This window comes from Aedes aegypti, chromosome 3 (assembly GCF_002204515.2).
Source record: "Aedes aegypti strain LVP_AGWG chromosome 3, AaegL5.0 Primary Assembly, whole genome shotgun sequence".
Classification (NCBI taxonomy): Eukaryota; Metazoa; Arthropoda; class Insecta; order Diptera; family Culicidae; genus Aedes; species Aedes aegypti.
The window spans coordinates 275,968,242-275,993,579 of record NC_035109.1 but is presented as its reverse complement, the minus strand read 5'-3'; the positions used below and the strand labels follow the sequence as shown (position 1 = coordinate 275,993,579).

Genomic DNA, 25,338 nt, shown 5'->3' with positions numbered 1-25,338 from the left:
CTTCTGAGTTATTGGGTCACGAAGTGCCTCGGTAGCTTAATTGGTAAAGCACTCATCTAGCATACCAGAGACGATATGATATGTTTTAAGACACTGAATTGGGTCGATTTTTTTTCGAAAGGATTTCTCTACTTTTTCTTGCAATGCGTTGTTTCCGGTGATTTCTTTAATGGATAATAGATGCTTTATTTTGATTTGAAACTTCATACATACTTTTTTCAAATATACTATATAGTACACTTGACATTTCACTAGCAAAAACATCATACATTGTTTCATCTAATTCATCCCATGCTATGCCTGTTACATCACTCTCGCTTTTAATCACTAGAAAACATGATCCTCGTTACCTACTGTAAAGTATGCTTGATCTATCCGACTCATGTGAATGTGTCATTCGTTTTCAATGTTTCGAGGTGTTCAGATTTTGTCTTTTTTCTTGTGTAATATTCTGTGTAAAATAAATGATTAATTTTGCTATGTACCAATGCAAAACAAAGGAAAAAAAATTAGCGGTGAAATAAACATGAAATAATAAAATACATATCATATCACATAACCTCTCTAACTCATATAAGCATGCTTTTTCAAAGCATGGCCACATCGTGTCTTCAGGTTGAAGCTATTTCATTTTTTAGCAATAACAGTAATGCTACGGTTAGGCAATACTACCTTGTTACAACCAGTGACACAACGAAAGTAACTAAAAATGAGCAATCAAACATTTTAACAAGTCTAAAATATTGACCCTTTACGATATTACTAAATTGGTACATATTAAGAACTTTCATGCACATAGAGTGAATATTTGCATACTGTGCCTAAAATTAATCAACCTATTTAAGAATATACTCGAAAAAATAGAAGCGATCCGCAAGCAAAAATAAATTCAACCAAAAAATAGTTTCTTTTCTAAAATAGTTACTATGATTTTCTCATCGGTAAAAATAAGCAGCATCGATAATCTGTACACATTTATTATTACAGCTACAAACTGAAAACTGACATAACTAATATACACTATCTGAACATATACAAAATGGGACAAATGATTTACATCGAATAATTTTGACTACTTTCATTCCTTTGTCCCGACATAAAAAAAAACAAAATAGACAAACACGAATTAGCGACACAAATCGAAGCATAAGTTGTCGTCTTATATATAATGGTTTCCAACCATTTCTTCGTCCTACTGCTGAAAAAAACTGTTTTATTTATCTATTACAATCTTTCCTATAGAGGCTTGATCTAATCATTCCTTTTTTACAGGTTTCACTGACTTGCACGCGTTGACTCAAAGGTTTTAACAGTAGCTATATTTTATTAGTATTGTTGCCACTTACTGTCGGCAGTCTCTTGGGTAGTTTATATTTTTAGGTAGTTGTTTGTTTTCACTAAATATTTTCCCCCGCCCAGACCCTCCTCACTGCTGTTGATATCCTCCGGGGAACTGATTGGGGTTGTAGAAACTGGGCATTCCCTGAAAATGGAAATAGATATATGGAATGAAAAAAAAATATCTACTTAAAAATATAGTATACTTGGAGATGTACGGTATCGACGCCCATACTTAATCTACCGCCAGTGAAATAACCTAATGTTGCTAATGCATACGCGCAGCATCTTATGGCAGCGTTGCCGGATGAGGGCGCGCTCGATGGAGCTCCTGAAGAGGACATTCAAAGCCACTTTTATCGACGCAACCAAAGCATTATTTAGATACGCTGCTGTCATGTCTACCTATTTCAAGCGATATTCCTTATGACTCTGGTACCTTTTACTTGTTCGTACCTACGGGATTTCTGAGCCATAAATACTGGCTGCCATAAGCGCAGAAGAGAGACTTCCCGAACTGTGGACTGATTAACATATTATTTTATTCTTTATTTGCAGGATATAAAAGTGGCGACGAGGATCATGGAAATGTGTGTTGGCGATTATCGTTTTTCTTTGAGGTGGCGAGTTTGCCAATTTTATTTATTTGAGTATGGTGAAATTGCCAATTTGAGTTGAACTAAATTGTTCTTTAGAGCTGACGAAATTGTCGTATATTGTGAACATAGTTGTTCTTTTGTGAAGTGAGATATTATATGGAGATGAACGAAATTGTTCTTTAGTGTTGACGAAGTTGTCAAATGTAATGTTGAGCAATATAAATCCAATGATTTGAATGTTTTGTTGTAGTCATGAAATAAGTACTATGAACATACAATTGTGGAATTTTTTAGGTATATTTTCGATTGTTCGTTGTATGAGTTGTTAAGGTGGCTTTTTAAAGAGTTATTAGAAAGTTTCTAAAGGGGAAAGGACTGTCATGTCTACCTATTTCAAGCGATATTCCTTATGACTCTGGTACCTTTTACTTGTTCGTACCTACGGGATTTCTGAGCCATAAATACTGGCTGCCATAAGCGCAGAAGAGAGACTTCCCGAACTGTGGACTGATTAACATATTATTTTATTCATTATTTGCAGGATATAAAAGCTGCAAAACGTGGAACTATACAGACGGAAACTGCAAACCGCCTGTTCTAAGAGATAAGCGTGTGAACTGTAAGAAGTGGAGTTGCTGTATTGTTCTCAAGAAACGCGGAAGTTTTACCATAAGCTTACCACATAAGTCTTCGTTACGCGAGCCTAAATGCGCAGGAATAAGCACGGAAGCAGCTTGATCGACGGATGCGAGGTGATCGAAAGGTGGGAGCAACATTCTTATGAGCACCTGAATGGCACAGATGGTCAGAGCAGAAAAGTGAGGGCTATGTCAGTCCAGCGGACAGTGGAACTTAACCAGCTGCCTCCAGCTCAAGAACTTTTCAACGAGCTTTCAACATGCTCAGGAGTTCGCAAACCCCCGGTTGAGAAACGTGGATTCTTTATGTATTCTGTTCGTATTAAGTCAAAGAGCAGTTCAATGCATCAGAGTATATCAATCTTAATAAGTTTATGAAGCTCTGAATCAGAAAGACAAACTTCACTCCATGTTCAAACTTAAACGGTTGCTGATGGAATGTTGCCTATCGACTGTCAGTTGGGGGATGACTTCCTGTGCTTCGGCGCGCAGCAATTTTTGTATTAAACTTAACACTATAACTGATGTTTTCTCTGATGCCATCTGTTGCCTTTCCTGTTTTGAATATCGCCCTATTCAAAGAAAATTTATTAAAAAAAAACTTTTTAGTGATCAAGATAGATTTTCTTCAAGAACTCGTATCACAAATTAGAAAATAAATCCTAGAGGCTCCAGAAATTACCAACGACTACAGAATTCTTCAGGAAATCTGACACAGATTGCTCGAGAAAGAACTTCAAGAGCTCTTCCGGTGATTTCTTGATAAATACATTCAGGCAGTGTAGACATTCGTCACCGTCGAATGGGAAAAGTCGGCGACGAAACTAAAAGAAGCATCGTCATCGTCACTCAACCAGCATCGGATGACGATTTGCCGCAGAGTTCCGATTACATAGGCTCCGCGTCATGACGAACAAACACGATTCCTTCGTTACGGGCGAATCTTCGTTCGGGAGCACTGAGCCGACTCAAAACATCAATCGTGTCTTCGACAGATTAAGAGCATTTTTTTGAAAAAAAAAAAAACAAAACACGTCTGGAATCCAACAAACGATCTCTGAATCGTTAACTCCACGCGCTTACCAACAGAGCTATTGTAGAATCATGATTCATGAGGTTGGTTGGTGCGAAGCAAGCGAATATTGTACAAAGTGCTATCCCAGATTCTTTTCCGTCGTCTACCATCTATAGCAAACGAGTTCGTGGGAAGTTATCAAGCAGGTTTCATCGATGGCCGCTCGACAATGGACCAGATCTTTTCCGTGCGGCAAATCCTCCAGAAATGCCGTGAGTACCAGGTCCCTGCGCACCATCTGTTCATCGATTTCAAGGCGGCATACGACAGTATTGACCGTGTAGAGCTATGGAAGATCATGGACGAGAACAGCTTTCTCGGGAAGCTCACAAGATTGATTAGAGCAACGATGGACGGTGAACAAAACTGCGTGAAGATCTCGGGCGAACACTCCAGTTCGTTCGAATCTCGGCGGGGACTACGACAGGGCGATGGACTTTCGTGCCTGTTGTTCAATATTGCGCTTGAAGATGTCATGCGGAGAGCCGGACTTAACAGTCGAGGCACGATTTTCATCAGATCCGGCCAATTTGTTTGCTTCGCGGACGATATGGACATTATTGGAAGAAAATTTGAAACGGTGGCAGATTTGTTCACCCGCCTTAAACGCGAAGCAACAAGAGTCAGGCTAATGGTGAATGCGTCGAAAACAAAGTACATGCTGGTAGGCGGAACTGAGCGCGACAGGGCCCGCCTAGGAAGCAGTGTCACGATAGACGGGAATACCTTCGAGGTGGCGGACGAGTTCGTCTACCTCGGATCCTTGTTGACGGCTGACAACAACGTTAGGCGGGAAATACGAAGGCGCATCATCAGTGAAAGTCGTACCTACTATGGGCTCCAGAAGAAACTGCGGTCAAGAAAGATTCACCCCCGCACCAAATGCACGATGTGCGAAACACTCATAAGACCGGTAGTCCTCTATGGGCATGAGACGTGGACTATGCTCGAAGAGGACTTGCAAGCTCTTGGAGTTTTCGAGCGCCGAGTGCTAAGGACGATCTTCGGCGGCGTGCAGGAGAACGGCGTGTGGCGGCGAAGGATGAACCACGAGCTCGCTCAACTCTACGGCAAACCCAGTATTGTGAAGGTAGCTAAAGCCGGAAGGATACGGTGGGCAGGGCATGTTGCAAGAATGCCGGACAACAACCCTGTAAAGATGGTGTTCGCTACGAATCTGGTCGGAACAAGAAGGTGTGGGGCGCAGCGAGCTAGGTGGATTGACCAGGTGCACCAGGACCTGGAGAGCGTGGGTCACAGTCGTGGATGGAGAGAAGCGGCCATGAACCGAGTGGATTGGCGAGGTTTTATCAAGCTAATTGATGTAAAACCGAATAAATAAATAATAACTTGTTGAAATCATGAAGGAGTTCTGAAAAGAAATGTTGGAGGAAATTTGTAAAGAACTTAGGCTGAGCTTATGGTATCAGGTATCAGAAGGCCGGCTCTAGAGACACGTTCGCCGCAATTTGCGAGAGTTGTGCCATCGTCAAATTTAAGCCTATTTTATCATCTACCCGAGGGGTGAGGTAAGGGAAGGAAAAGATGGGAAGAAATATGGATAGGGTCCCTTGAGAGGGAAAATCGCATAAGCGAAATGAGAACATGTAGCTCCATACCACAATGCATTGCAATGGGTTCAAACAGCGTATAATAACAGAATTTCTTGAAGATTCAGGTTTCTGAAATGAGTTTCACCTAAGTGTTTACCAAGTAATTGGAATCGCAATTGCGCGAAAACTGGACAGTTATATATCAGGTGATACGAAGTTCCATAATCGGAATCACAGCTATCACATACAAATGAATCAGCACGCTGAATATTTGCCATGTGATAGTTGAGTCGGCAGTAAAGGTTTTGATCAAAAGACTGTAATTCTGCTTTGACAGATTTGTTGAATACTTTGCCACCTTTTGGTTGGCACAGTAATGTACAATTTTGTTTGACGACATAACTCCAGTTTATTCCAATATTGATTGTGCTGAGTTGCCGTTCAAGATTTTCGGAAGCTTTACACAGTACTTCTAAATTGGAATAGCTGGTGTAGTGCCAACGAAGTCATGCGACGCTCCAACCAATTCCTACTTCGTATAATAAGAAATGCAAAGTCTGCGAATTTGCATTCAAAGTTTCAAAAAAGATGTAACGATTGTTAGATAATGATTCATCATCTGATACACACCAATTCGTCAACCTGATTCTGCTTGAGCAGAGCATTATGTCTAACACTTCTTCTCTACCAGAAACCATGAAGGTTGGTGTCGTAACCGGCTTTTCTTCACGGAACTGACGATGATCGATGCCGACGGACAGAGAGCGAAGCCACTCGCTTACTCATCCGTCGGACATCCGGGTTATTGACCAGAACAGCTAATATTGTAAACCAAGCCGGCTGCAATGAGGAAATTCCTAACACCTCACGTCAGTCCGGCTACGGTTAACAATAAGCATTGGTCTGCGATGCTGATTTTTCCTCTGCTACCGCTTCGTAGTACAATCGTCGATCAACTCTTCTACACGAATTATCGCCTGATTTTATAATTCTTGCTTTTCTTTTTCTGGTCTACCTAAATGTATTGGTGATCAGATTCTACTACTTCACTCTCACGCCAAGAAATGACTAGGGATGCTCATATTTGTTAAAGACAATTAAACATCGACTACTACTATCATATTCAATTCAATCAATGTCGCTAACATTTTAGTTTATTCTTTGTCGCTGCTATTACCACAGTTGGGTTTGGGTATAAGTAATAAGTAATCTAAGATCTGTACTTCTTAAGTATTGAATCAGACTGGTGCTTCTCAAATTAACGTCTGAGCTGCTCCAGATGATGTAATGAATATTAGCATAACTACCGACAATCAACGTAAAGCCTTTTGTTACGCAGTGTACGACAACTCGTTTGAAATAAACCGTTGGGGATGGTTCATCATGTAGTAAATACACCGAAAGATAGACGTATTTTCTATTGAGGTCACCAACAGAAACATCAATAGTGACAGCACACACATCTCTGTTAGGTAACTAGAAAGGAGTGTAGCAACGATTTCGCTACTTACGAACACGCATACGCACGAGTTTGCCATCCCATGTTTACTGAAAGCATCAAAAATTGGGCTCACAAGGTTACCAAGATAGAAGTTCTCCTTACGAAAGTAAGGTTCTAGAATGAACGTCACTTGAGCTGTAGCATTTTGCACGGGTCTGCAAAGATTGATCGTTGCTGTTCTTTTATGCTAAAAAGTGAGCTATCCTAACCGTAGCAACTATCCAAACTAGGAAATTATGAAGGAATTCTGAACGAAAATGTTAGAGTAAATCTGTTAAGAATACATTGGCTGAACTTATGGAGAAATCCCAGGAATCACCAAGAAATCTGCTCAAGTAATTCCGGAAAATATTCTTAGATTACTTATTGGTCGATCTTTTAAATAAGTATAAATAAGTAAAGCTGTAGTAGTAGTAAAAAAATAGTTGATTTTTTAGATTATATGAAAAAATTTTACAACCAAAAATAAGGTGCTCATTTCACCCCATCGGTAAAAAAATGACAAATTTTGAAAAAACTCTCATTCATTCGGGAATTTGTTAAGACAACGGAAATCATAAAGATCTAGTGTATTGATCTAAGAATTGTAGGAAATCACGCAAAAGCCTATAGTTTCCATAATATGTTCGGCACTTTTATCGACTTTTTCTTAAGGTGGCCAAACGGCCCCACTTTTCCCTATCTTCGTACCTGTCCCGCGATACACATGCAAAAATGGTCAATTGGCAAAGAAAGCTCTCAGTTAATAACTGGAAGTGCAAGTGCTCATAAAAACATTAAGCTGAGAAGCACGCTCTGTCCCAGTATGGTAACATCAGAAAGAAGGAAGAAGATGCTTTCAGTGTGAGATTTGGGATTGCGTCGGGTTCTGGAGCCTTCCTTACGTCCAAGGATTTTATTACTGTGATTAACACCTCATACGATGTTAGGAATTCGGGATCCCAGCTAGATCGTAGTATCATACTGCAGAAATAACCCTTAGATGTAGGGTGCAGAACCACTTGGACACTTCCATGATTCACTTTGGCATGGGGGGTTTTTCTCGGCCGAATTGTTTGAAACTTTGCAATAAGGCGGCATTCACAAATTACGTAACGCTCTAGGAGGAGGGGGGAGTAGACTACAGCGTTACGGCTCATACAAAAATTTGAAATTTTTCATACAAAAAGCGTTACGGAGGGGGTGAGGGGGTCAAGAATTTCCTATTTTAGCGTTACGTAATAAATGGATGCCGCCTAAGGAGCATTTCATGACGACGCATATTGTGGCCGAATATGAGCTTTGGAGCTTTTAAAAAACCCCACTGCCGAGGTGAATCAAAAATGCCAAGAATTGGGTCCGGCTCCCTAGATAAAAAAAATGAATTTAGTACTATACCATTTAATTCCACTAGAGTTTGTATCCTTTGACAGATACGCGTATTTCGACCTCAACTGTAAGGCCGTCTTCAGTGTCGTGTACTAGACTTTCGAGTCGAGTCTAGTACACGACACTGAAGACGGCCTTACAGTTGATATTTTTGTATGCGTAACGGATTTTCATATGCTTTACTGCATTGCTCCTGGAGACAGGTTTTCTTACGTTGTTAAGTCCGCCTCTAGCAGCTATGTGAGTGGATCTAAGTTCATTGGATTGTAAGTTCGTCTCATTTGGTGCTGAGGTGGAAACTTCTGTCCCGAAGGCACTTTACGCATATATCAGCTTTGAGCTTTACTATATAAGGTATACTTCAATTAACGGTAGTTCAATAACAGTAAGCTAAACTAAAAACAGTCAACTTACCTCTGCTGCACTGTCGTTAGGTTGCCCACCGACCGGAGCTGCCCCAGGAATGAAGAAACCTCCCTGCGGTGTAGCCATTGCCGGAACGGCTGGTGCTAATATTGGTTCCGCTGGTCGGCTCGGTGCCGCTCCGGACGGGTTGAACACATCAACGTATGATTTTTTCAACGCTGATTGAGTAGAACAAAAATTAATATCGCCGACTTTTGACGCATTGACAAGAACTTACTTCTATTTCGCTGCATTTTGAACATATTGGACTGCAGTGTCGGAACCTTTGTTGGTTCCCCCACCTTTGGATTCGCTACTGCTGGCACTTGACCTCCCGTTGGCTGCATCTGGGCAACTGAAGGTTGACCATTAGGGTCAGCATGCAATGAAGCTGCCGGTCCGTAGTTTGCACCACTCGGCATTTGTCCCGGTGGAAAACCAGCCACGGGTTGTGGAGTTGGTATATTCGGAACGGCTGCGGGTGCTTGCGGAGGGCCAACCGGAGTCGGCATTAGGTCAGCCATTTTTGGAGGAGGCTTAAATGCTTCCTCGCCGGCGTCCTCTCCTTCCGTGTTGACCCAGCGTTTCTTGTCTGGATCCCATACGATCTATTTTATGATAGAAGAGCATATTCAATTACCAACCTTAAAACAATGCAATAAGTTTATGACTTACGGTTGGATTCTTATCATCAGGCAGAATCATTTGATTCTTTGGTTTCAATTTGAACCACGAAAACCAGCCAGAGCTATTGGAAAGATAATTGAATATTATATTTTCAACCCCACTCACTGCACCTTGTAACTCAGAATATCACCTTTGAGCATTGGCGCCCGCTTTGGCATCCTTCCCAGGGGCAGCCTTTTTACCGTTATCGTTGGCCGCCTTGGAAGAGCCAGCGCCCTTCTGTCCGGATTGTTGCTGATGCGCTTGTGTCTGATGTTGCGGCGAAGCGTTGGCGCTGGCGTTGTCGTCGTCGAATCCAGGCCGATTGGACACGGCATTCGGCATCGAAATGGATGGTTTTGGCATCTGGATTGAATTGAGAAACAGTTCAAAGGTGGACACGTTTTCATTAAATCTAATCATAGATAGACGCACAAACGTCGAAAGAATAAAACGAATCAAATGTATTGTAATAACATAAATTGAATAGAAAAGACTACAATTGGATTTATTTTCACTAATGCTCACTAATGTGACGTATATTTCTGGCTCTATTGGTTTATTTCATTTTTCTAAGGCTTTTTTCTTCATTTATATTATTATAATACATTTCATTTTTTCCTACATCAACGAGGATTATACATGTTTAGGTAATAAGAGTGCAAACAATTATATTATGTAGTTATGATCTCTTGTAAAAATATCTTGAGTTCAACGTATATTGTATAGAATAAAAACGAGAAAGAAACGTGGCCAACAATGTTACAATATAATTTGAGTTATTTTCAACATCGCTCCAAGAGGGCAAGAGCATAACTGGTGGGTTAGATTTGTAGTACTATAGTACCTACTGCAGAAAACGATTGTTTGAGTATGTCACCACTGCAAAAGATTGAGTAAAGTAAGGGATCATTTGGAGGGGTTTTAGTTATCTCACGCGGCGCAGTATTTATGCTATGTTATTATAAAACAATCTTAGTGTAGGATGAATGGTTATGGGCCAAATCATCAAAATCGTGCTATGTAATTGATACCTAGTTATAACTGTAATAAATGAAACGGTATTTGCAATAAACGAAGCTAAGGAATCAATTTTAGATAGTTTTTAGTCATCAGAATAGCGCTACAATAAGACGATAATAAAATATTATTTTTTAAAAGGATTTTACTGACATAAATTTGTTGAAAATTCATGTAATGTTTCCAAACTTTATTACAACTTAAAATAGGATTAAACTACAATTCAAATTAGAATCAATATTTACAACTAAATAAAATAAATATTATTACCTAATCTTCTTACAACAAAAGAGTCACAAAAAATTACGACGATCCTATCATATTACTTTTTCAGTTGTAATACAGTGACCCAAGCTTTTAACCGATGAATTATTAAGAGATACCGTAAATTCAGCGCAGCTAAAATCCTAATTATACGTATTTTTGAAAATGTCCATCAATTTTAAAAGTATAATTAATGACAATAGGGGTTCAGATAGCCGTAGCGGTAAACGCGCAGCTATTCAGCAATACCAAGCTGAGGGTCGTGGGTTCGATGATTTTTTTGATAAATAACATTTTCCCGACCTATCAGATTTTAGGGTTTATCCACAAATTTCATAACGCCGAAAATGGCCATTTTTAACATCCACCCCCTTGTAACGTTTTTTCTAAGAATGTTCTACAAATGTTGTATGAGCTGTAACATTTTACCTTTCGGTTGTCGCGCGAATTTTTGTAACGCGAGTAGTACTTTGTACAACACCGTTGGTTTTTCATGTTCAACCTGAAATACCTCGCGATCTAGATGAAATATAGAAAAACCATCTTCGGCAAAGTTGTTAAGGATAGCAAGGGCTGACATGAGGGTGGTCACACAGATACGGAATTCCGCCACCTGGCGGCGCTAGTGAGCATGAAAGTTTTGTTTTGTAAATATCTCAGGAGCCTGATAAGATGGGCCAGCAAAGTTGTTCGAGCTAGTTGATTCAAAATTTTTCCACCAGACGATGCTAGAGAGCATGGAAGTTTTGTTTTGCGGATATCTCAGTATCCTGACCACTAAGAGAGATGGCGTCTTAGGCAAGTTGTTCAGTAACTCAAGGGCTATCAGAGCCAAGAATTTCGAGATTTTGCCACCAGGCGGCGCTAGTGAACATAAAATTTTGATTTGCGGATATCTTGGTATTCTGACCAATTAGAAAGATGGCGTGCTCACTGTAGTAAAGCTATAGCGCCACCTGGTGACAAAATTTTGAATCAACTAGCTCAAACAATGGTAGTCCCGCACTAACAGAAAAAACTTTGCCGAAGACGCCATCTCTCTAAATCATCAGGATCCTAAGATATCAACGAAACAAAAATATGCTCACTATGGATGATGCCGGTGGCAAAATATCGAATTTCTTGGTTCAAATAATGATAGCCCTTGAGCTACTGGACAGCTTTGCTGAAGAGGCCATCTTTCTTAATGAACAAGCTCCTGAGATATCTGCAAAACAAAAGTAAAAGTTTCATGCTCACTAGTGACACCTAGAGGACGAATTCCGATTTAAATGAGGAACCATCAAATAGCGCTACTCTTCCAGAACAAGTTTACTGAAAATCCCATGTTTCGAAATGATTTGGATTTTAACACTTTAGTCGTCTTGCTGTTGTATTTTGTACAACACTGCTGAAAAAACTCGCTTTTCGTTCACAACAGCAGCGCGGTGGTTCTGACGGTGGCAAACCGCGCGACGACTGGAAGGAAAATATACCAAATTGTGTTCAAATTGTGGTCTGAAGGGCCATACTGTAAACAAAAATTGTTGAGTATTGTTCTTAAGAAGACTCTTGAAGAATACATTTTGGTTTGGTGTCGATAGATATCTTTGTTACAAAATGCTAGCATATAAATCACAACCGTTGTACAAAGTACAAGAATCCTAGAATGTTTCTGATAAATCCTCTCAGGGATCTCTCACAATCTTCACCTAATTCTCATCAGTATCTTCTCGGGATTCACAGCACATTCGCGAGATTCTCATCAGAACCTGTTCATGATGCTACCCAGAATTGAACAAAATCATCGCGGGATTCACATGAGATTCCTCACAGAAATCTCATCAAAATTCTTTCAGGAGTCTGTTTATAATTCTCTCAGGGTTCTCATCAGAATTCTCTCAGGCATCTCATTAGAGATCAGGATTTCATCAGCATCGGTCTCAAATTCTCATCAGAATCGTTCCTGGAATGTTATCAAAATCTTTCCAGTATTCTCATCAGAATTCTTCCAGGATACTAATTAGAATCGTTCCAGCATGTTCGTCAGAATCTACAGTATTCTTATATGAATGCTTTAATGATTCTCATCGAAAGCTTTCCAAATTTTTCTTCAGATTACTTCCAGGATTCTCATCAGAATCCTTCCAGGATTAATATTCGCAACAGAATTCTTTCAGAATTTGTATCCAAATCTTTCCAGTATTCTCATCAGTAATCTGGTTTCTTATCAGAAATCTTTTTGTATTGTTATCAGTATTCGCATTCAATCATTCCAAAATTCTTAGGATTCTCGTCAGCAACATTGCATAGATCTTAGGTTCTTATCAGAAACATTCCAATTTCAGATTTCATCAGAAATTTTCTTGGGAACTTTTCAGAAACCTTCCAGCGATATTATTAGAAGCCTTCTGGAATTCTTATCAAAATCCATTCAGGATTCTTATCAGCTTCCTTCGGGATGCTCATTATAATCCTTTCAGGATTCTTATTTAAATCGTTTACGGTGAAGATGCATCGAATCCAAACCTCAAATTTTCAAGAGCACAAATTTAATGAACCTGGCAACCATTCGCGATGAAAATTTGATCGATTGATCATCACCAGCGAGTGACCAGTGGATGGATGTCTGGTTTTCTAGATTTGTACTTGACAATTCGAGGTTTGGCTTCGATGCATCTTCACCTTAAGGATTCGCACAAGGACCATCCCAGTATAATAAGAATTTCAAAAATAAAGCTATGATCTTTCAAAATAAAAAAGTGGAACTTTGCCACTGAACTCGAATTTCAGCATAATGTTCAACCGTATCCTAAATACTCTTATTTAGCTTCCGACCTTTACCAAACCTTTACGTATCTTTCATATTGGAGTTATGGGTCACGAGATAATTCTTTCTTAAAAATAAATATATTCCTGAAATAAATACCGGAGTTACTTGACAAAACTCAAAACTTTATAAGTTCAAATTTTCTGAAACAGTGTTATTAGCTGTTTCTCATAATGGGTGTTTTTTTTTTTTTTTTTTTGAGTCAAAAAATATAAGAAAAGGATTGAAAAAAGTTGTCTACGCCTTTTAAGGATTAAGGAATATGAGTTGAATTTTCTCCTCAGCCCTGACAATTTCATTGATTCAGTAATACATTGTATGTCATATGCCAGCATAACAGAATTTTTTTTTATTAATTATTTTATTAAAAAATCATTAAATTCATCAAAATAGTTTTTAAAATATGTTCTGACTATTAATTATCAATACTTACTATTTTAATTTAAGTCTTTTAAAAGTCTGAGAAGCATTTTTTATAAATTTCATGAAACAGCTCTTTCATAATATTGTTGAATTTTATTTACCACAGCTACCACTCAGGCAATTTAATAGCTCGATGGAAATTTGAGTTCGTGTATGTGATTTTTGGATTATAAACAGGGTGTCCATTCAAAATCAGTTTTCAAATTCCCGGATTTTTCCCGGATGTCCAAGAACTTAAAAAACAGATTACAAAAAGATCCTGCGACTCGATATCAGGGCTGTTACAACAGTCGCGAATTTCGCCAGCCCAGGCGCAAACATTACGAATGATTGCAGTCGCGAAAATCACGGATTTCCTAAATCATGCCACAAAAATTGCCAATAAATTGTTTTGACACAAGTTTTCCAGTTCATCATTAGGAAATTTGAATTTAAAAATGTAAACTCTCGTCATCTCATTGAGTGCTGTAAAGTGCAATTTATAGTTTAGTCACTAGGGCCCAGTTTTGCAGAAAATAGCGTTTTTTTTCGTTCAAAATCAAGAAAATTTACTTGAAAGAAAATGCATTCACTATATTCAATTCTTCAACTGAAACACAGTGAACACAATTTCATCGTATAAGCTTCAGTTTTAAACTGAAAAACTGTTTGTGAAGTATCGATGTGGCAATAATTACGATGACGGATTCTTGAAAGTAAAAAATGTGGTGTAGTAAAATACAAAAAGCAATAACATTTCATCTGTAATTCGGCATTCAACAAAAAGCATTAAAGAATATAAAATCTGAAGGCACTTGCTAAGATGGTTAGGGTTCATTGTGTATTTAGATAAAATATCGGAAAAAATGTCAGTTAAACAATTTGCCACCATTCTGAAAATGCACAATCCGAAAACTTATAAATTAAAAGTCAATAACGGTGGCGGCCACGTCTTTACGGTTATCGGGGAAGGGAAAGAATGTTATGCAAACAATTTTAACAAGAGACCGAGTATACCTCTGCATATCCACAGTTTCCGTGGAAAGGATATTGGGTTAAAGGGATAAGGAAAGGATCTGCGATTCAAAATATTCACGCATCTTTTATAAAACGTCGAAAGAGTTTTAATTGTATAATGCAATGTACTGTATATTGGTCAATTACTGTCGGACTAATGAAATGTTACCGTAATCCGGGGCATTTGGCGAATTTGGTCGGTATCAAAAAGCCATATCTTTTAAGGATCTTTTAATCATACGTGCCAAGATTTCAAACAGTTTTAGTTTAGTTTTATAAGGATAGCTTTGCACAGAAATATTTACAGTTTTTTTAGGTGTAAGCAATGTCAAAGTGGAAAAGTCAGTACTAAACTAGCCGCTGGTGCTAAGTTTATATGCAAAATTTGAGTATATGAATTTTGTTGAACTATTGAACTCGATTTTAAAATCATACTGCATAACTAGCGTAGTTTTTCGAACCGTTTATTTTCGGAAAACGTGACTATTACTAGGTAAATAAACTACATTTAGGTATATTATTCTAGTTTCCAAAGTTAAACTTCACAATTTTATTTGACCATTTTAAATGCAAAAGCTGTAAGATTTTTTTACGTCATTTTCTGTAGTAGGAGACCCACATTTAGTTGATGGAGAAATTTATTATTCTTATTTTTACTTTATTATATGAAAATCAATTTCCCTGGCCACGATCACAGGGTTTGACGGTGCCAAAGTAGAAGGTGCACCATAATAATACCCGTCTGTGAAACATATCACCTTCCCAATACTTTGGCACACCTCCAACGGTTCATGATTTATCATGAAACGGCTGCATTCAGACGGAGGATCTGTTAATATGTTTCGGCATATTATCAGGTCCTCTTCGAACGGAGGGACCGCCAGGGCTCATTAGTTACTTATAAACCAGTGCTGGTTGTTTGATGTTTCAATTCGTTTACACGAGCTGTAGCATCCTTTGTACTAATCAGCAATGGTGGTTAAGTTTCGAAGCCAACGTGTGATCAATCGTTTTATAATGCAACATAAGAATGGGTGTTTGGTGGAACTGTGCGTTACACTCGTCGTTATTAAATTTAGTGATTGTGAAGGTGTTAATAGCGATTTTATAATTAAATCTATAGTGATGAAAATTTGAAAACTAAGGTGGAAGTGATTCTGATAGTTTTGTTAAAAATATAATAATAATGATGTGAACTCTACTAATTTAATAATGGTCATAATACATTGTGCAATCATTTTTCTGAATATAAACTTAATTGCCTAGTTCTTCAAACGTGCATGATAAAAGTGTTAATATGTAATGACAGCTAGTGCAGAAGAATGGATCGAAGTGAATTTTTTTTATTAATGTAACTTTCTTGATCATAGTGCTAAATCGTAGTTTGAATAGTAATGACTCTACAGCAACAAAAATAATGATACATTTATATTGAATACCTTTTAATTACTTAGTAATGCTAACAGATAGTAATGCTAACAGCTGGTAATGCTAACAGATTAATATGAAAATGGTGTGATGTGAAAAGTGATATAATAGAAAGTATATCTGAAGTGTATTACGAAAGTTGATGAGTGATAATCGGTGATATACGTGATAGTGTCGAAAATAAAAGTGACGATAGTGGGTGATGAAATGAAATGGGGAATGAGGACCTTTTAATAAAACTATTTTGTTCTTCACTTTAACCACTCTAGTAGCATTTCAGGCCTTATCATAGTTTGATAGTAGTCTGAACTACTAGACTGCAAAACTACGCCAAGGGCTGATTGCTGCTAGCGTACACAGTGACCATTTGAGCAACATTGCTTAGGAACGTCTGTGTGATGAACGCAATAGAGGCTTATAAAAGCAAATGCTGGGAAGGAGCTTAGGGCAGATTAAGAGTGCCAGTACTACCCCTATCGCTACCGACGAAAAAAAAAAATTATATGAAAATCAATTTCGCCCCAGTGGACCGTTTTCTTTTTTTTTTATTTTCAAGCTAGGTTTATGATACATTATTATTTCCTAAAAAAAATAGTTACATGCACTGATGGAGATCAACGAAGTACTGGTTTTGCCGAAATTAAGTTGACAATATCTCAGTTCCTAAGGATAATATAACAGAAAGTTATAGTGATTAATTTGCCCCTGGATTACGGTACTAAGAAAAGTGCATCAAAGAACACAGAAATTTGTTAAAGCAATCAAGTTTACACAATGTATATTTTTTACGAAAAATCGATTAGTTATTGTGACATGAAGATTTCGATGAAATTTTTTTGGCGCGGATTGGTGCTTCTGCTTCCAGTCGCGGATCGAATTTCATAAGTCGCGGTTTTCGCGGATAACATTTTGAAGTTTTTGTAATAGCTCTGTATTTTTGGTTAAATTTTTTAGATCAAAAGATATAACATATTTGTTAAAATATCTAAAAGATCGTGACCCCCTCGAATAGGGTCTTAAAGCCCTGTCCCAATTTTAGTACCAAACGCTAAGACTTAGACCAGAAACACATGTTTACTAAATATTTAAATGGTTTTCGTTAGTGTAAGTCCAAAAAACATTTTTTACGGTTTTTGAGATTTTGTCAGACCTCTTGGTTTAAACTCAAATTTTGGGTATATTTTGTTTACCGTGTCCCTTCCGAAATGTCAGATAGGAACAACCCTAGTGTTAAAAATCTCAGGTTAAAACTAAAAGCCCTGTGACGTTTTTTTTTCGACAAATTGATCGTCAAACATGATCAAAAGTGTCAAGGTTCATATTTGGAATTATTTTCAAAATTAAAGTTTAAATATGTTATATCCGTTATTTGAGCTTGAAAAATTGCTAAAATAGTCGCAAGGACATGCTCTTTCGTATTATTAAATAAGAACAAGAATTCATTAAACATTTTAGGACCCAATTCATAGGAAGTTTAGAGAAATTTTGGAATTATATAAACAAATAGCCAACCCATTTCCTTCTAAGAATGCCTTAGGAATAATGCGTTAGACATGGCTTAAAAAAAAACAAATAAATAAATAGTTGATCTGATGAAACTCATGTTGAATCCAAGAAAAAAAAATTACAGAGACGGTACTTCCAAATACATGTTATTGTTCTCCTATGAAACTGGCTGAATCTTTTGACATAAATCCAAGATTGCAATTTCCAAGTAATCTTCAAAAGATTTGATCAAGATATCAAGAATCTTGTCAAAAACATAGCAAAAATCTGGTCAAGAATACCTAGAGGCCCTCGTTATTGTTCTATCCATCAAAGATCTAGTTACGAAATTTGTTTTGGATGATTGAAAGAATTCGCTGTCAATCTGCAGAAATCTACACAAAATCTCGTCGGAGGCCTTATAATAACTTTGTAATAGATCAAAGACTAGTCGAATTAGTAATCCTGACAAGGCTTCATCAAGAATCAGTATCATCAGCAACCCTAGAAATCCGCCAAAGAGAACTCTTAATGAATCTGTCCGAGATTTCAGAAGATCTCCCAATAAATGCAAACTTTTTTTGGTTTAGCATTTTGCCAACCTCTAAAAATCTACTAAGAATTTCAAGCAAAATCAGCCTAGGATCTTTTATAGAATCTTCTTAAATCTTATTAGCAATTTACTAATACTTCAGTGATCTCTCAGAAAGAACTTTCAAATACTGGTCAATTATCGGTTCGATTCCAGTAAATATCTTATTAAATATTTACCAAGAACTAAAATGGAAGTACCCTTCTAGAAATGTTTCAAAGATCCTACTTACCAAAAATTATTCATAATGTGAAGTACTAATAACAGACGACTTAAAATTTAAACAAACAGGTAGTTTTATGTTTGAAATACATATTTTCCCGGGGTGTTCTCCAAATTCCCGGGTATTTCCCGTATTTTTCACGGTCATTTGTGATTCCCGGGTTTTTCCCGGATTTCCCGGATGGATGGACACCCTGATTATAAAAGAATATGACAACTGCAGATATTATCTGAAGAAATTTCGAACAATATCGTCCAAGATTCTTCCACGTTTTCTATAGAATTTCTTGAAATTTCTGTTACTGCTTGGAAACCTATAGCAACTTCTAAAGTCCAAACGAACATTTTTAGAAGAATTTCTGGAAGCATTTCTGAGGTAATTTCTGCTGATAGTCTAAGCCTAATACACGACTTACTTACCTTACCAGTCAGGCTAAGGCCTGACACACGAAGTATCATCTAAATAAATTCTGCTGAGTACTGTTTCAGGGATTATTCCAGAAATTTTGGAAGGAATTCATTTAAAAAATTGGTCCAGTTATTTCTCAAATGATGCTTACACGAATACTTTAATGGAATCCAGCCAATCTGTTAGTACAGTTAAAAGCTGCGGGGTCGCCCAAAAACTTACCTCAGGGGTTTCTACAGAAACGAACCAGCCAGTCTTTCTATAATAAGGATAATAAAAGATTCTTCCAGAGATTCTTCCTATCATTTCTCCATCGCTTCCTCCAGTTGTTACTCCACGAGATTTTCCGAAGACAGAAATTCTAAATAGTTACATTTACTGATTATGACTTTTGGGAAATATCCAAAAAGTTAACGACTCACTGGTGTAGTCATAAAAAAGTTTGTGAAACATTTTTCCAACGCCAAATATTCCTAGACCTGCCGTGGCACTACGGAGTGACGTGCAGTCAGTGTCAATGACAAAAGTTTGTAACCAAATGCGTTCTTCCATACATCATGCTCAAGTTTCAGGATTTGTATCTCAGTTTCTGCTAGTCCAAATTGAATGCAATTTTGATGGCGAACTACATACATAACCTGAAGTTTTGTCTGAGGTGAAATCTTTACATTTCAATCATTTTTTGTTCAAAGACAAAAGTAAGTAATATAGAGATTTTTTAATTTAATTAAAAAGCGGAAAGTTGTAACTGGTTGATGTGTTCTGCAAATTCGCATAACATCTGAAAGTGCACAACTTTGCTGAACAAACTGACCACCCACACCTTACCGTTTTTTTTATTTGAACAAAAAAATCTCGGTACTTTGAGCAACCCTTTGAAAAATAACTAAAACTTAATGAATTCACCACAGACAAAACTTCTGGTTATTTGTAGCTCGTCATCGAAATTCGGACTACCAGGAGCTGAGATGCAGATCTTCAACTTTGGGCATTTTGTGTGAAAAAACAGCATTTAGTTACTAACTTTTGTCACTGACTGTAGGTATGTATCAATGCAGACTAGGGTAGTTCAAAATTCAAATAAGTTTATAAATCCAATCTCCCATATCTTCCTTACCATCCTTATGATAAAAATAGTGTTCTGTGAAATTTTCAGCTTCTTCGTAGGAGATTTATAAATCTCCACCGAAAAAGCTGAAAATTTCACAGTACGCTATTTTTATTATAAGGATGGTAAAGATAGAACTTTTGATTTTTGTTATTTTGAACCGCCCTTCTTCTTGGAATCAACGTCCACGTTATTAACGATCAAGGATCCGTCATCGCGATCATCATCATCATTGAAATTGCAAAAGCAGTTTTTCTGCTCAAAACTGAAATTTATTCACTGAAAATATATTCACTGTGTTCGGTTGGAGAATAGAATACAGTGAACACATTTTCATGTAAGTTTTGTTGATTTTGATCGAAAAAACTGGTCTTAAAAATTCCAAAATTGATGACGGATCCCCCTTAACTGAGAGCTTTCTTTGCCTAAGTTGCCATTCTCGCATTCGTAAATCGTGTGGCATGATACTATATGTCTAGGAAAGTCAAGGAAATTTTTCATTACGAAAAAATCCTGAACCGACCGGGAATCGAACCCAGATACCTTCAGCATGGCTTTGCTTTGTAGCCGCGGACTCTAAGCACTCGGCTAAGGAAGGCCCCAATTGAACCGCCCTAGTGTAGGTAGACCAATGAAATGAAATAGCGATAGAAGATCTGGTTATCTAGTCAAGCATTTAGGATGAAATTTCAGAATTGCTGCGTAATTAACGTCTCTTTGACAGTACCTTAGACGTACGATTTTGCGTCATGAAATCTTTTATGTTTAGATTTATTTTAAGAATCTCTATAAATACCTACCAAATTAAATTCTAATCGGTCAATAATAATACTTAAAATCATCCAAAAGAGTAATGTCAGAGATGCGAAAAGGTCGTATCCGAATGATTAAAATGTTTTATACCTAATTGGAAACAGCTAGTAGCTAAGCGAAAAACCCTATATGGTCACACACAATGCATTCTTAAGCCCGATAGCCATTCAGAGCCTATATTGGCTCATCTATGGCAAACGTTTTGACATAATTCCCCCCACCGGTGCTTCTTTTGCGCAGAAGATGATCCGCCGTGGATTCCGCCTGAATTTGTCGGATTCTTGCCTCAAATTCTCGGGCACTGTCCAAATCGGTGTCCGTACTACTAAGACTAAAGCTACACGTTTTGAAACGGCTGCACAACGGTTGATCAATGGGATACGTGCCGTTGTAGACAATGTCCTTCAAGTCGGGAATCCCCGAGGATTTATTGAGACACGAGTAAAGGAAAGCCTTGGAGGGTGGTAGATTTGCCAGGACCTCTTTCTGATGCGTTTCCTCCCGAGCAGCCTCCGATGGCTTGACTTTCTTACGTTTCTTTCTCGTTTTTCGAACATTTTTCAAGATCGGTATCTGATTCAATAGTCTCGTTTGGGTACTGGTGGCTGTACTAGAAGCTGCAGTAGTGTTAGTAGCAGCGCTTGTAGCGGCTGTGCACAATCGGTTATGGGCGCTGAACTTATTCTTGAGCAAAGGAGCGGATAGAGCAATATTGTTAAGGTGGAACTGCACTTGCTTGAAGCACGTTTTCTGACTAAGGGAATGTTTGCGACTAGCGGTTGCGGCTGCAGTGACGGAGGCGGCAGCAGCAGCAGTAGTGGCGGCATTGGCTGACTTTACGCGACACTCGTTAGCAGGACGGTACGTTTCCGATAGCGGAGAGCTGCTATCGCTGCTACTTACGTAGTTGAGACCAGCACCGCCCGCAGCCAAACCTCCGCCATAGTCTCTACTAGCTGGCGTCGGTTGCGATGAGTTCGACGATGGCGCAGCTGGGTGCGAACCGTCGTTTTGTCCGGGCGGTACTGGTGACGAGGAGTAGGGTGTATCTAGCGATTTATCGTCGTGCTCGGGTATGGTTTCGGCGGCGGTGGTTAAACCCGAGCGCGCAGGGGATGCACCCTGCTGCTGTCTAGTGGACACGGACGCGACTCGTTTCGAACCCGGCTGCATTCCAAGTATTGGAAAATTGGGAATGTTATGTCAAGGGCAAGCTTACATTTTGCTACTGTCTACTACAATGTTCATTTAGGTACTTTGGATAGAGGAAAATGATAACGAGCTCCTAACTCAAGGAAGAAAATAACTTACACGACGTGTATATGAGAAATGTTTATTACGAAAATAGACATCGCCAAATCTTTCACTATTCAAAAATATGGGGTTTTAGCTTTCAATTGACATGTTTCTCCAAAAAATCCACCGAGGAACTCTCAAAAACCGCATAGGACAGTAATGTCGATTGAAACAGGCAACCTCATATATCTTCATTGTACCTACTTATTTTCAATTCAATTCAACTCAATATTCCATGGTACCTACTTATTTTCAAAATTTGAACTTGATATGAATATAACTGTTTTTATGATGATAAGGTACCTACATTTCAACAAACATACTTGACAGCATAACAATTTCCAGGATCCCTCTGTGTTTTTTAAAGCAACACGTCGTATTAAAGCTCAACCCCAATATTTTCAAAAAGTGAAGGATTTGACTACTCCTTTTTATGATAATATTGTTCTACCAGACACGTCGTGCATTTTAATTTGATTTGAGGCTTACCTCGGCATTGGGGTTCCAATAGTCGTAAGGACTTGGCTGTTGAGGTTCCTGATTCGCCATTGGAGCGGGAGTGAACATGCTGGGTTGTCCGGATGAGCCATCATAAGAATATCCGTATGAGGGCTGCTGTTGTTGATGCTGATCGTAGGTATCTTGAGGTGCTTGTTGTTGCTGTTGTTGCTGCTGCTGCTGTTGTTGCTGCTGCTGCTGTTGTTGATGTAAATGGGATTCATCCTGTAGAGATGACTGATTAATGGAGTCATATCCTTGATCATAGCTCGGTGCTGCCATCTGGTGATCGTATTGATGCGTTGGCGTTTGTTGTTGTTGTTGATTCGGATCGAACCCTTCCATGTACTGCAGGTTCAAGCGACCAAGCTGTTGATTGATTTCAGTGAATTCTTTGTTAATTTCGGTAGCGTCCATGCTTACAGCTGACTCTGGATTGGCAGTCAGTGGTTGCTGTACAGTCACTTGATCACCACTATATTCGGAATAGTTATTGTAGTTGCTGTAGTCAGCCGAACCATCATATGATGCTGCAGCAACGTAGTTGGAAGCATTTGCTGCCTGTGGGACAAAAGGGTCTCAGTTAGAATATGAAGTCTAACAAATAATTCACATTCTTACATTATAGTTTGTAAGTATTGCACTTAACCGCTGCAGCCAAGCCGGGTCTTCAACGTTTGCGTAGATATTCCCCTGGCCGTTGTTATCCACGGATTCGTCCAGGGCTTTCTCCAGCACAGGATCGTAAAATTTCAAACGATCGCCAAGTGTATAAACCTGAAACAGGAAATAGTGTTTCATTAGAATCAGAAATTAATCCACATGCACGCTGATACCTGAGACCTAAATTCGTGATCGAAATTGTATTACTCCCGATAAGTTTGCTTCTGGAGAAGGTGTTCGAAGTGTAGAGACCCTTATTATAAAGTTTTTTTTTTTATTAATCCCATAGTGAGATAGATTTTTACCTTCTCACAGAAGTTTGTTGTCCCTGGGCTTGGAATTATATTTTCCAGGGAGCGATGAATTTTAATAATTGATCGCTGTTGTTAGTAGTTTTGATTAGATGTTGGGTGAATTTCAAAGCAATGGCAACCTTTTTATTACAAAATTTAGATTTTATCTTCTGATCTAAACATTCTGGTTAAACTACTGTACTATGCAGTCGGGCTGCACTACGCTATCACTCATCAAAATTACTTTCACTTCGGGAAAATATAATTTTAAACTGGCGAGAAGATTACAAACTGAGGGTGGGTTAGGAGCACAGTCAGACCCTTGAATGTGCAATGTGGGGTAGTAATTGGGAATGCCATTGACGGTTTGTAATCTTCTACGAGGTTTTCGAAAACCAACAGGGCGCGTGCACCGGGTTGCGGATAGGAGCAAAGGGAGATCAATAGCATCTACTTAAAATAATAGAGCAAAAAGCCGTTCCATGATTAGGTAATGTTTAGCGATCTTCTATGGTGTTCTAGTACTAAAAATTCTTCACTCACTGAGAATTCTGGCCTTGATAATATCAATAGTGCTAAACATAAAATAATACCTAATACTCAATAAGTACAATGTAGTTTCAATGTAGTAATAAATGAAATAAAATCAATTTTTCTATACTTGACAAGGTTTTGAAGACAATCAATGAGTGAAAGAACTACCTATTAGAAAAGCCACATCAGCTAAGACTATACATATACAAATGTTGGTCATAGGGTCATGGCGAGTATTCGGTATGTATGTCTATGACTGATTCTGATCTAATAGGGGCACTAGAAGACCACGCGGACAATTTCGAAACAAATTATTTTTATACATCGGTCTTATGATCCGAAAGGCTCAGCTATGCTGTAATGTCATTTTTTTAAGCTATTCATTAGTGCTGTTTAATTGTTTATTATTCTAACAAAACTACATAATTATTCATTACTAATCACTGTTCCTAATTCTCTCTTTCTCACCTTCTTATCTGTTGCATGATTATGATCATTACTAATATAATGCATGAGTATGCACAATAAGAATAATTTCAGAATTGTAAGCAGTCAATGGATAACTGGATAGAATAGCTTCGAAAAGGATGCTCAAAACAGAATAATTCTGGTCAGGGAAGTATGACCATCATGAGTAAGTAACACATTTCATTTTAATAATATCAAATATTTATATATAAATCAGCACCGCCAATCAGTGAACTGAATTATAATTTTATATCTGTACATGATAAAAACAGATAAAGTTTGTACAGTTGTCACCATCGATTGAATTGCGTTCTTTATAGTAATGTTCAATCATTATCAAAGGCTCCTAAAGCGTCGCATCGTGCCATCAACAGTTCTTAGCATCACTCTCATATTGTTATTACTTTGTTGTTTATTAAATTTATGTAAAGCGATCAGCTCATTCTTTCTTGCTTGTACAATTGTTTGAAATTTTAACAAATCAAACCAAACTTCAAAACTTAAATTAAATTGCTCTCAGCACATTTACATTTTGCAGCATTAATCGCATTACTGTGTCAAGTCTTCTCCAGTTTCCTATACCCTACCCCAACCCTTCCTATCATTTCCGATGGTGTTCAAGTGGTCCGCATAGACTATTACGGCCATTACCTATCCCTGCCCCCGGCTTTGGACTGACTTGCGCTCTCATTGCCCCACCAAACGCTGCAAAATGAAAATGAAAAAAATTAATCCCATAGTGAGATAGATTTTTACCTTCTCACAGAAGTTTGTTGTCTTTGGCAATAGAGTAAAATAGGACAAAAATTCGGATAAGGTTTTTTATAAGATTTCGACATTCTACTCCTTTAGTAGGGTCGGGTGACACTGGCCC

At 38.1% G+C, this 25,338-nt stretch overlaps 1 protein-coding gene across 5 annotated transcripts in view; it reads right to left on the bottom strand.

Annotated features, from left to right (window-relative positions):
- Nucleotides 1–161: 161 nt before the first annotated feature.
- The window catches only part of LOC5576935 (protein transport protein Sec16A), a 107,684-nt gene continuing 82,507 nt past the window's right edge, over nt 162–25,338 (bottom strand). For 2 of the 5 annotated variants that reach the window (XM_021855031.1, XM_021855033.1), the window contains 8 exons: nt 23,128–23,283; nt 22,498–23,067; nt 21,616–21,879; nt 9,295–9,509; nt 9,153–9,225; nt 8,716–9,085; nt 8,487–8,656; nt 162–1,483 (listed from right to left, as the gene is read on the bottom strand). In XM_021855031.1, the coding sequence (XP_021710723.1) occupies nt 1,427–1,483; nt 8,487–8,656; nt 8,716–9,085; nt 9,153–9,225; nt 9,295–9,509; nt 21,616–21,879; nt 22,498–23,067; nt 23,128–23,283 (1,875 nt within the window). In that variant the 3' untranslated portion in view covers nt 162–1,426. Of the gene's footprint in view, nt 1,484–8,486; nt 8,657–8,715; nt 9,086–9,152; nt 9,226–9,294; nt 9,510–21,615; nt 21,880–22,037; nt 22,209–22,250; nt 23,068–23,127; nt 23,284–25,338 lie in introns of those variants that run through there. The other 3 variants (XM_021855032.1, XM_021855034.1, XR_002502675.1) reach the window with 3 other exon arrangements.